The 13,424-nt window shown below is 42.3% G+C and overlaps 1 protein-coding gene and 1 long non-coding RNA gene across 56 annotated transcripts in view; both read right to left on the reverse strand.

The window, feature by feature from the left end:
• The window catches only part of Gm51422, a 58,436-nt gene extending 57,030 nt beyond the window's left edge, over window positions 1-1,406 (reverse strand). Inside the window, exon 1 of the long non-coding RNA XR_003951126.1 lies at window positions 39-1,406. This is a non-coding gene — a long non-coding RNA (predicted gene, 51422). The remainder of the gene's footprint in view (window positions 1-38) is intronic.
• Kcnma1 (potassium large conductance calcium-activated channel, subfamily M, alpha member 1) overlaps window positions 1-13,424 on the reverse strand; it is a 712,823-nt gene that overhangs the window by 356,424 nt on the left and 342,975 nt on the right. For all 55 annotated transcript variants that reach the window (XM_017315884.2, XM_017315873.2, XM_017315871.2 and 52 more), the window contains one exon: window positions 1,414-1,475. In XM_017315884.2, the coding sequence (XP_017171373.1) occupies window positions 1,414-1,475 (62 nt within the window). The remainder of the gene's footprint in view (window positions 1-1,413; window positions 1,476-13,424) is intronic.

Below are 13,424 nucleotides of genomic sequence, written 5' to 3' on the forward strand. Positions count from 1 at the left end.
GTCCAGAATCTCTAAATAAATATGAAAAGAGAGCTTACCTTCACTCACAGAACTGGAGACTTGCAGACTGAATGATACTCTTCTTTCTTGACTAGCAATTTCAGATGAAGAGAGCATGCATATTCTTGTGCCCTGAGGACATTTAAAGGACTCACGGCTCAAGACAGGTGAGGGCCCAGCCTTGTGTCTGAGGTGGGCTAGGTGACTTCTGACAGTCTGACAGTGGCAGATTTCAGACAAGGATGAAGAGATATGTTTCTTTACTTTTCCCTGATGTGACAGTATGGCCTTTATAGCCACATGTACAAAATCCCCTGCCTGGTGACCAGATTGCTCAGGGAAATTCGGAATTTGGGTGTGCATTAAATTGCCACCATACCACCCCATAGGAAAAAGAGCATTGAGCCCAAATTTGAGGCATACCAGAGTCTGATCCAACAGGAACACAAGACAGGTATTCTGGGTTCGAAGGCTAAGACCCAAGCAGGATTAACATTAGAGCGATGAAAACCACCCCCAAAGTAAACAATGAGGACTGCAAGGTCAAGGGCTCTTGTCCTTGGCCAGAGCTGTCAAGTTTGTGTCACAGCAGAAAAGCAAGTCTATTCCCAGATCTGTGTGTCTCAGATGCTGTCAACTTTGAGACTTCAGTAAGATAGTTGGAAAAAGTGATGTATTCAGCAGTGGTTCCCACAGCATTAAGAGTAGCCATGGTGCCTGGTCTCTTCAGCCTCCCCAAAGGTTCATCATCTGTGAACCATGCTTACCCTGGGGTTCCAGATCACTAACCTGCCACTCCAAGGGTCTTCATGAGCATCACTCTCTACAAGTTCTCAGAGAGTCCCAGACCTCTAGCTCTGGGAGGCCTCATGAATGCCTTATCCCATTTCTTTAGTTTCATAATTGGAGAAGCACAGTGACCATTGATTCAGCTACATATTCATTTGGCAGGTAGAATCCTTGCACTGGGCTTTCTAATCTATCTTCCAATATGATTTTTCTGGATGAGAAAAGGATCCTATGGCTGTGGCTAGAATGGCTCAGGCTCATGTTGGACTCTGTCACCCTCTCCCAGAGCTTACACACTCCCAAAGGAGCCCTCTTAACCCCTTGGCATGTACAGTATAAATACTCAATCAGGAAACAGCTCATTACAAATGTATACCCAACAAGAAGGTTTGGTCCCTAAGTGCCTCTCCCTTCCATACCATCAGTATCAACCTAGCCGTTCTTTTGAGAGAACTTTCCCCATTCATAAATGAAGCACAGGGAAGCCCCGCCTTCCTTCAAGTCTTCAGCACTCAGGAGAATCTCGGTAAGGCTAGTATTAAGTTAAATAAGCTCATCAATATAAGGGATCATAATTGCCCTAGGGGAAAAACAACGGACAAGACAACATATATGCATACTCACTTTGACGAGTCTATGAAGTATATTACGAGGGCACCAATGCTGAGAGCAAAGACTAACACAACCTGCAAAAGAAAAGAGACACTCCATCACTTAAGGGCTGGGAGCTGAAAGCTTGCATTTCTGAGTGGCTGTAACAACTGCTTCCACATCTCATGTGCTCATGTGCTCCCTGCCCTGTGACAACCCAGACATTGACTCCTCACCCAGCAGTGGGAGTAACCTTGCTTCTTGCCAATAGAGGTCAGGGCAGACTTTCCCATCCTGTGTCCTTAGATTTTGATCCTGCCCTGTCACCTTGAAGATCAGCTTCTCCACCACTGAATTAAACAAACTTTAGCAGGGAAAGAGAGCATTAAAAGACTTGGAAGGATGACATTTTTCATCCTCTACCGACCCTAGGATTTAAAGGGAACGATCACTTTTAACAGATTTGTTGAGGTATAAAATGCATCCATTTTGAACACATAATTCTTTAATAAATTTGTAAAATTTGCCAACTTATTGACATCACCGTGATCCAGTTTCAGAACATTTTTATCACCACAATAAGATCTTTCTTGCTTGTGAAATTAATCCCTGTTGTATCCTCTGGGCCCAGACAGTCGCTAATCTGCTTTCTGTCTCTACATAAGAAATATCCATTTGAAAAGTGCACATTGGCTACTACAGATACCACTTTGGGTACATGTGAAGAGAAATATTTATGCACACACACACACATACACACACAATCCTATATCAATATAAATTTGCTCAATTCTGAGTATGCTTATAAGATTTCTCAAACATGTAGAGAAAACATTAAATGCAAAAAATGTCAACTAGGTCATACATCTGACCATTTAGTTATATGACAGTCTTTAAGCTTTTTGCCCTTGTTCAAAATCATCACAAATATAAAAGACAGCTTTGACATCTCCTTCAATGCACACCTGGCACATAAAAGTCCACTGAAGGAACCTGTAGCAGATCAGGCTGCTACTAACACCTCTAGCCCTCATTCAACTTTCCAATGATTTATTTCATCTTTTGCAGAGAAGACGACTAATGCCAATAAAAAATGATCCCAGTAAAAAAGACACTAAGAGCCAGCAATTAAGGCTGAGCACAGAAATAAACTAAAAAGGACAACAAAACCATACACAATGCCTGTGTGCTGCTCAACCCTGCCCTTTAGATATACACAACTCCTAAAGAGACTGTAGGGAAGACCCTTAGACATGTGAACTCTCCTCAGGATCCATATGCAGAAATCTGGCTGGCCTGCAATGATGGAAAGAGAGTAACCCCTACTTCTGCTAAGTCTAAGTATTATTAAGCTGTGGTGCATTAGTGTGTGTGTGTGTGTGTGTGTGTGTGTGTGTGTGTCTGTGTGTCTGTGTGTCTGTGTGTCTGTGTGTAAGAGAAAATTGCACACTCCTCTGTTTTTCTGTGCGTGTTAATATGGTTGATATAAAATGCAGTGTATGTGTAATGCCCATTTAAAGCACTGAACGCCCCCCTCCCCGCCCAAGGAACCACAGGAGAGAGGTGATCAGCTAGCCACACAGTGTGAGAAATGACTGGGCACAACATAAGGGACACACAGTGTTCTCAGCAATAGCTAGCACTCCTTTCTCAAGAGTGGTGGTTAGAGAGCTACACCACTGGGGTATATTTCATTCTTCCTCTTTGCTTTTCAAATCAAGGCTCCCATTGAATGCAAGACAGCTCCTGCAGTTTGTCTGCAACCACCAGCTACCCAATCAACTAGTTCTTGGCTGGCTCGCCTCTGCTTCCGCTCTTCACATGGGTTCATTCACAGCTTGTGTGCAAGGGTATACCGGAAATAAAGCTATAAGCAGGCTTTTCATCCTACGACAAACAGTGTCAGATTAATTTGGAGCTGGGATGCTATTTCTGAGCCATAAGCAGTTAGATCCTGGTCCTGACCTCATTCTCAGAAAGCTGCAGAGGGAAGGGGTGTTATGACAGCAGAGGGGAGGGTCCCCTTCATTCATAAATTACTGATTGGGCACAGATCCCTGCCCAGTTAGCTCCATGTGTATGAATGTAGAGCTGCTGTCAGGGCTCACTAAACAGTCCTATGCCACCAAATGCTATGTCTTATGAAAGGAACACTCAGAGACCTTGCAAATGGCACCTACATTCTGTGAGAAGTTAGGATCTCAGCACTTCTGTGAAAGCAGTATTTTCCCAGAAACAGGATGGCCAGAGTCACTAACACTAATCTGTCTCAGTTGCTTCCACTTTGGAATTATGTGTCACTTATTTAAGTAAATCAGTGACAAGAGTTTGAAATACACCCTGCTGGCCTCTTCAAACTCAAACAGCAGCATCTTCAAGAGTAATAGCAAAAGGAACACGGGAGGAATACGGTCCCCACAGAGCCCCTGTTGGCTTGGATCCTGTGACCTGCCAGAAGGCTTTCTCTCAGAGAGATTGGGAAATTCAAACTGTCCCAACCACCAGGAGCCTCCCAACAGGCAAATAAAATAACAATAATAATAGCAATAATAGTAATAACAATAATAATAAAACAGTATTTAGTAAGAAGGTAAACTGTGCATGTAGGCAAATAAAATAATAATAGTAATAGTAATAATAATAATAATAAATAATATTTAGTAAGAAGGTGAACTGTGCATGTAGGCAAATAAAATAATAATAAAGTGGTACTCAGTAAGAAGGTGAACTGTGCATGTAAACTTTACAGTTACTAACGTGCCTTGTGTTCATGTCAGGCTTGACTATACTATCAGCCTAGACTCAGCTTGTGCAGAAACCTGGCCAAAAAACTGTGAGCCCAACAGACTCAGCCACTTGTTACATGGCTCTCTCAAAGCCACCTGAGTGGAAGGGCATGACTCACCAACTTTCTCCAACTTTCAAAACAATACATTCTAAATGTTTTTGTTTGTTTTTTGGGAAGGAAAACCATGGCCAATGTAAAGGCAGTGGCTGAGCAAGTCTAGCAAACCCACTGAAAGTAGAAGAAAACCTACTCTGTGAAGCTGCCCTCTAACTTCTACATCTGGGTTGTGGTGTCATTTGTGCACACACACACACACACACACACACACACACACACACACTGGGGGGGGGGGGTCCTATACTGTTACATAATTATAGTCAGTTGTTCAAAGAAGGGACAGAGATTGTATGCTAAAGCTACTGAAGGCAGATCATCAATCAAGAGATGGAGGAGTAGTTAAAGGAGAGTAGAGACAATATGGGTTCTTGCTTCAGTATTTCTTCATTCTCCAAGTAGCTGTTCTTTGTACAAGTTACAGCTATGCTCATATTGTTTCAGTACAGTGCAGGGCCCCTGAAGACCCTGCCTACTTCTAAAGCCCCAGTGTTAAGGAAGATAGAAATCCAAGGGACAGGGAAATGCATGTTATCTCCAGCAACTAAGTCATAAAATAACCTTTAAAATGACCATGCCTTTCCCACACAAGGGCCTATATGTGGTTGGTGGTATAATCCAAGAGGTCATTTGCTCCTTGTCTGTCTGTCATGACACCAGCGTCTGTATAGTTTGTTTAACTCCTCATGAACGGTACTCAGCTGAGCACTTTGACAGTACTCACTGTTATATAAGCTCTCAGACTGACTGCAAACACTCATATGAATTTAGAGACTGCTTTTAGTGCACTGCACTCACTCCTGGCTTAAATCCAAGAGAAAACTGAAAGTCGGATGAGAGCCTGGCATCTCTGCTTCTGTTTAGTATCCACACTTTGGATGAACATACCGAGCTAACTTATTTACCCTTAACTTTTTGTCTGGAATCACCTTGAATTCTAGAAGAAGCTAATGTTCTCAAGATGGACCACTCCCCAGATAGGACAATTAGCCATGAGGGTCAAGCTGAGCTCTAGAACAAAGGTTATCATCTGGCTGAAACCAGATAGGTCCCAAGGCAGCAGTGGGGACAGTGACTGACAGATTACTGCCTTATCAGACCACTTTGTAGGACAGGAGCCGAGATCAAGATGAATTGGTGATAGGGAGGACCATCCTTAAGTCCTGCTTTTTCACACACATCTCTTGTCCTCTATTTAAGTCTAAACCTCGTGTCAGTATCACTGAAAGACACAGGGGTCAACTGGATCATTTTATCTGTTCCTCTTTTCAATGTGGCCGCACTGAGTAAATTGGGGAGGGATGGCTGAGCCTGCCTTCTTGAGGCTTCTAGAGCCCAGACTATTGAGTCTATTTCTAGAGTGCTAGGGCGAGAGAGAGAGAGAGAGAGAGAGAGAGAGAGAGAGAGAGAGAGAGAGAGAGGGAGGGAGGGAGGGAGGGAGGGAGGGAGGGAGGGAGGGAGGGAGGGAGGGAGGGAGGGAGGGAGGGAGAGAGAAGGAAGGAAGGAAGGAAGGAAGGAAGGAAGGAAGGAAGGAAGGAAGGAAGGAAGGAAGGAAGGAGCAGCTTGACAAGTATCATTGGAACAATGGAACAGAATTCATTTATTTTCAGAATGGGAAATGAAACATGACAAGTGTTTGTACCAAAGAATGCCAGGAACACAGACGGTGTGTGAAAACAGTACACACAAAAAGTCCATCCTCCTTCTCAGGAGGAGTCTAGGCATGAATTGAGATGAGAGCAAGGCACATCAGCAGCCATTTGTCTGGATGGAAATCCTAGCAAGCCATGAAGATCCTTCAAATGCCTGGGAGGGAAAATGTCATGAAAATGAGAAACAGTGTGAGCAAGCCTAGCCTATACCCTTCAGTTACCAAAGCTCCTGCGGAAAGGCAGATTCAGTGAAGTTGGGGCAGGCAGAGAGAGCACAGAGGGAGGGCCAGAAAGCTATAAAGCAATTCCTGAGAAATTAGCATATAAAAAGAACAAATGGGCAAAGATGAAGGCTGGGAGAAAGTGTGGCTGAGGTCAGCCAATGGGCTGCTAGCACAGATGCAAAGGTAAGGTACTCCAGTGTCTGAAGGTTACCCATGCATCATTTTGATATTCAACAGCACTCTCCTGAATGGAGACTTAAGACACTAATGAGACATTAGACACATGGAGTTATACATAGAACTACACGTAACAGATGGAATATATACAGAAAAGCCAAATTATTATCAAAATGCCTGTATTATGGAATATGGAAGCGCAAATCCTTTGTACAGCATGGCTGTTTATGACAAAAACTCTCTTTGATCTAGCCCACTTCCTCCCTTGATGTGGATTCTTCCTTAATAAATTATCTCTGTCTGCTAGCTACCATCTAGATATCCTGTCCAATTCTTTGTTCAGGGACAACACGGACACCAAGGTCCAAAAAAAAAAAAAAAAAAAAAAAAGCAGCTCTGCAGAAATGTCTCCAGTTGTCAGGTTTGTAACCATCATGGTAGGAGTAAAGGTATTCTAAGCCATGCACTTCAGGTCTTAGACTACTGACACCATGGACCCTCAAGGAATTAGAGTTTAACCAGTAATCTTGTGCTGGGTGACAGGAAAGACTGTGGTTTTTTGATGCCAACTAGACCAGGGGGAGCTTGTCTCAGGAAAGAGGGATTTCATACAATTCTGACAACTTGTCAGACCATCTTGTAGGATGGAATGGAGGCAGACACTAATGGGTCAATGATGGGCAGGACCACACTTGACCAGGGTGCCTCTTGCCTTCTATTTAAGCCCAATCCTCAGAGCAGTACCTTGAATGTGAACTGGGGTGGGAATGTCTCTTAACCTCTTTTCTCATTCCTCTTCCCAGTGTGGTCATATACAACTCTCTTCTCTGCTTTTCACTATTACTTATCATTTTACTTGACATACTGGTAGGGCTGCAGGGTACTGGGCTTAGACTGTAGTAATAGGCTGAGTCACATCAATGGACACATGAGAAAACATGGGCCTTCAGAGATGGACCTGGAGCTGAAGCTCAAAGGAGTCATATCTCTGGGGAGTTTTCTTACAAAGCCGAGGTAGAGTCTCCTTGTGCGATATCTTGGCAAGCATAGGTACTTACTGCCAAATCTGACAACCTAAGTTTGATCCCTGGAACCCACAAGGTAGAAACAGAGCAGGCAGAGGCACACATGTCCAATACCCCCAAATAAATGCAAAACAAAATAAAGACGAACAGGGAGTGCACTGGTTCCTTCCTGGTACCAGAGAAACTCAAAACAATGGGAGGGGAGCTGGGGCCCTTCATTTTTGTTCAGCTTGTCTCAAAAATCTGACATGTGGCCATGAGTGGGTGTTCCTGAATTAAAGCCATTAGGGAAAACCACTTAGCTCAAGTCAGAGATTAATTCACAAATGTAGCCTTATCAATTAGCCCATTAGAACATATGTAAGAGGCCCACAGGCTTGGAGAATCTACTAGGCGTGCTCCAGAAAGTCTGGAGAGGAGGAGGAATTAATTCTTTTCTAAGCGGGCTTTTGTACATTCTCCTCAGCTCACAGCAGAACAAATGACCCTAATCAATGATGGTACATGTTCTATATAGAAACTGGCTACTGGCAACAGAGACTTTTCTTGGAAAAAGGACAGTTTTCCCTATCTGATGCTTGAAGGTATGTGGCTTTTTTTTTCTTCCTTTAAATTAATTTATATATAAAAAAATTAACTATGTACAGAAAAAAAATACATGGGCAAATTCTCAAGGCAAAACCATCTGGGGACAGTTTGTTTCTGAGAGGGGTGTGCAGTCTAACATCAAAATTGCAATGCTGGGGCTAGTGAATGTAATAATCTCGGTGGACATTTCTCTACCATGATGTGCAAGGTGTAGAATAAGAGACAGGGAAACGGGAGACCAAAATAATAAAGTCAAGCTGCCATGAGCAGGTGTGGAATCCAAAGATGAAATGAATCAAGAATCTTATGAATCTAAGAAATGTCTTACACATAAACAGACTCCTTGAGAGGACCAATCATAGCAACACCACCGCTTCCATGTCAAACCCGATAAATGGTAGAGGAAGAGAGAATGGGGGTGAAACACACACACACACACACACACACACACACACACACACAAAGAAACAAAGAATATTCCTGATGTTCCAGGTGGGCCTGTGCTAGAGAGGCCAGACCGCAAGTATGGAGTACAATGGCAAGTGGCAAGGAGAGGCAGCAGGATCATGGGGCCTCACTAGGCAGCATTGGTGAACTAGATGTATGGAGCCTGACCTTTCATCACCCTGGGAGTCAGTTTCCCAGTCTGTGAAATGCTAGGATTGGAAGAGAAACTTATTAGGGGAGGATCTTGGGAGGTTCCTGACCAGTTATAAATGAAGTATTTTCATCTGGAAAAGGCAGCACTTTTATATGCCACCTGTATACCTCTCGTGTATAAACATGATGCAGTATGATGACAACAATACCCAACAAAACATCTGTGTCTCTCAGTCTTCTCTTGTCAAGTCAGATGCATGGACTCAGTGGATGCTCTGATTCACAGTGTGCATCTGCGGCACCCAAATTGATTGCTCACGCAGCACATGAGCCCCCAAGCTAATGCAGAACAGAATAGAAAGGACCCTTGGAGAGGCTATAGAAGAGCTCCCTCCCAGGACCAGGCCTCTGCCATGGCTATATAAATCAAGGCAGGGTCTACCCCAACCTCTTTTTCTTATGCTTCTTGTCATCTGTGAAAAGCCTGCACTTTTTCTCTACATTTTAACACCTGAAGCTCAGACTGGATCTCAGTGTTTTGTTTTGTTTTGTTTTGTTTTGTTTTGTGGAAAATAAAAAGTGTGGGGGAGCAGGTTTTAATAACAAATCTGTCAAGTAACATTTTTTCATTCCTAAAGCTTTAATGATTCTCCTAAATCGGTATGATATTGACACCTCAAAAGGTGCTCTTGTGAGCATAAATTTTAAATGATTTATAAAGTATAGAAGAGGTGTTTTGACCAGGTCATTTAGATAGCCAAAGGTCTCTTAAATTTACCATCTGATAGTCTGACACATTGCAATTGATTTATAGATATGTGCAAACAAACATGATATAAATTATTTCAGTGGACATCCAAACTCCAAGGAAAGAATGAAAGAGAAATGTGTTCAAGAAGAAAATAAGCCAGAGACAGCAATGCCTTTAAGGAGCCGCTGTACTGGAAAAGCACAGTGCTTCATTTGGGAACACGACTTCTTTCTTCATATGTAACGTTCAGGTATAAGACTTTGCTGTTATCACTGGTATTTAGTGTTGGAACTAGAACCCCACCATTGAGTATGCTAAGGACACACTCTACAAGCAAACTATACCCCTGGTCCCAAATTCATACATAAAATAACCGAGCAGAAATTACTAAGATTTTATAGGTTTTCACACACATTTATGGGAAATGAGTGATTTTCCCAAATGTAAACCTATGAACCTATGAATGACCTGGAATGTTAGGACACAGAGAAGGGACCCACACCAATGGCTTCAAATCATAACTCTAGTATGGAACAAAAGAATAATCTCCGGCAGAGTCAATTCACTGAAAACTCAGATCCATCTCTTCTAGCTGTATCTAAGACTCCTTCCCTCTTTCTACTCCAATTACTGTGGACATTCAGATCTTGTCATTAACCACTCACTTCTTCCAGCCCTTCCTACCACTGGGCCTTTGCACAACCAGTTCTAGGCTTCTACAAGTGTCACTTCTCATAGGCTTGCGTAACCATCAGCAATCAACTCCACAGTTATTTCCTGCCTGTTGCTATAAAAAATTGCCTGCAAGTATATAGTCTCTTTGTGGCACTCCACATTAAAGCAGTAACATGATTTTTTGCTGTATTTTGATCATTGTGTCTCTCCAAGGCTGGACTGCAAGTGCTCTGATGACAGAATGCATGTCCTTTGTTGGCAGGAACTCAACTGCATCAGCTCTCTCAGTATTCATTAAATAGATGAGTACTTAGGAAAGGGGATGGGGAACAAATCTGGAGATTAAATAGCATGGAAACAGAAGAAGAATGGAAGGGCAAGGATGAGATTCAAGAATCTGGAACCTTGCATGGAAATGAGATGTGGCTCCAGGTGACACAGGACGCAGGGACCAATGAGTGGGGATTAAGTGCACCCTAGTGTGTGGGGTGAGTGGGATGGAGGATACCGTGTACATGCCGAAAAGCCATGTACATAGTTTAGAGTGGATGGCGGCACCTTTCCAGAATAGCAATAAGGGTCTGGAGGGAGGGAGATAGCCTGTTAGGACGAAAGACACCAATAGAATTTAATTGGATGACAGACTTCTCAAGAGAAAAAGGGTTTAAACAAGGATGGAAGAAAGAACACTTACTGGTCCCTCACTACAAAGAGGCATGACAGGTCCAGAGACAGTTGAAAGAGATATTAGGCATCCAGGAAAAAACAGATTCAACTGTTGTGGTGAGCACATTAAATGAAGCACATTAATGAGCACACATTAAATGAAGAAGCAGAGAATACACTTGGGTGAAAACCAGGAATCTGTGATCACAAGACACAACCAAATATAACTATCATCCATATGTAATAAGTGAATTAATTGGTATAGCCATCTATAGCATATACCCATATATGAACATTGCCAGAGATAAACTGACACATTAATGATCTCAAGTGGTTGATAGCTAACAATAGTTATTAATCAAGTATGTGCACAGCAATGCACCTATGTCCATTTATAAGTCATGTCAGCCCAAAATGACCAGCCCAGAAGACAGTGAGAGTCCCTCTTAACATAAGCTATGCAGAACAAGTTTCTTACAGACCATCCATCTGCTGCAAGAGAGACAGAATGAAGGCAATAGCAGGCCTGTGGGAGGACACAGAGAAATATGATAAATATGACTAATACAGACAGAGGTGGAGGGTGTGGATTTGTTTTTGCTTTAAATGTTCCCCAAAGAAGAATCTGGAATATCAATTACAAGCTAATTGCCTAACAACTTCCTCCTTCAAAATGAAGGTTGACCTAGCCCCAGGTTCAGATGAGAGCTGCTGCAGGTTAGTGACTCCAATCATGCAGGGATGCTCTGAAATCCTGGTTGGTTGCCAATAATTATGACATCTTACCCATATAATATGTTCCTTTTGATAATCTATTATAACTATTTAAAAAAAAACAAACCTGAAATGAAGAAAAATAATTGTAACAATGAGTCAGAAAATGTCCCCTAAATTCCTGTCCTTCCTACAGCCTCAGATTAATGACACTGAAATTTTATGTCATTGCCTCATAATACTTAAAAGGATGCATTTTTGCCTAATTTTACCAACAAGCATTAAAACCGATGCTTCAGGAAGCAACCCAAGATCTTCCATTTGAGGTCTGAAGTTTGAAGGTCCTTTTCTATCTAATCATTGAAAAACATGGGGGAAACTTCCATCTGTTGGTGAAACTCCCAAGTCCTAGTTAATGAGTTTTGTGAGAAATTGCCTGGCTTAAGTGAGTGTGGGTTTGGCCAACTGGATTTTTAATTTAATTAGGTTTATAAGATGAGAAATCATGGGTAGCACTGCCAGGTCAACACTTGCCACTCACTGTCACCAAGGATTACATTTACAGCCTTCTCTGCCCTACTTCTCAAATCTTGCCAGCTCTTAGATTATATTAAAGGCAAAGCTGGGGTTGAGAAGGGATTTAAATAGATTTTTGGCCAGTCGGGTTTAGAAGGGACTCATTCATGACTGGCAAAAGATCAAAACAGTCAAGGATCCACAGGCAGAAGCACAAAGAGACAAGTTGGGACATACATGTACATTTAGAATGCTTTTCAGTATCTAATAAAGGCATCGTCCTACTTCTGTTTCTTTAATAAACAACACCATGGCCAAAAGCAAGTTAGGGGGAAATGTTTTATTTCATCATACAGTTCATCATGGCGGGAAGTCAAGGCAGGAACTTGGAGGAGGGAACTGAAGCAGAAGCCATGAAAGAATACTGCCTTCTCATTTGTTCTCCATGGCTTTATTCAGTCTCTTTCTTAAACAACACAGGACCACCTGACCAGGAGTGGCATCGCCCACAGTGGGCCCTTCCAAATCAGTCACTAGTCAAGAAAATATCTACCCCTCTCCCCAACGCAAATAGATACACACACAGGCCAATCAGATGGAAGCTATACCTCAACTGAGGATTCCTCTTCCCAGGTGACTCTAGTTTGTGCCAAGTTGGCTAAAACTAACCAGCACAAAAGGCTATCCATCCTATAGTACATAATGTCACAAAGGTTGCCTGAAGGTGTTATGCTAAATGAAAGGAGCCAGCCACAGATGGACAAACAGAGCACAGGATTCCACCTTAGAAGTCACTTGAGTAGTCAAGTTCAAAGAGATAGCAAGGGTGGTTACTAAGGAATGTTATTAGGTTACAGAGGAATGGCAGGGGAGGGCAGAGAATCATTGTTTGATAACTGAGAGTGAAGTTTTGATTTAACAAGATAAAGAGCTCTATGCATGGATAATGGCGAAGACTATAATTTACATGTGCTTACTATCACTGAGTTATGTATGTATTAACTTGCCAAGGACTGAAACGAATTAATCAAACATATGAACAAACACACATGTATCATGCAAATATGCACATACACACATATATACTTGATTACTCTTTTCTGAGCATCTGTATGTTGAATCTAGAAATGTATTTATATTGAAAAATACATACATGATCACTCTCTGGTAAGAATTTCTACTGTTGAATGCAATGGGTACCTCCAAGAAACCTACTAGATGCAAGTGGCATGTCCCTAGACATTGCATCTTATTACCTAGTAAGCTGAATTTACTTTCCAATAGCCACAAAACAGGCATGGGTCCACAGCTTTCCTTTTTACTCCCTTTCTGGTCCATGGCTAGGGATCAGAGCTGCTTGTAAGTTTAGGGGAGACTCAAGGTTCTGAGCAGAGGCAGAAGCTCCTTTGTCTTTTGGTAACTGTAGCTTAAGATTCCAAGTGTGATTCTGTGTCTGAGAAGACCATGCCCTTAATCCTATGCGTGATCCACAAACTGATAACCATCCCTCCAAAAGAGGATGGAACAGACACAGAACATCTGGTCTCCATGTTT

This window comes from Mus musculus, chromosome 14, assembly GCF_000001635.26.
Source record: "Mus musculus strain C57BL/6J chromosome 14, GRCm38.p6 C57BL/6J".
NCBI classification, from domain to species: domain Eukaryota; kingdom Metazoa; phylum Chordata; class Mammalia; order Rodentia; family Muridae; genus Mus; species Mus musculus.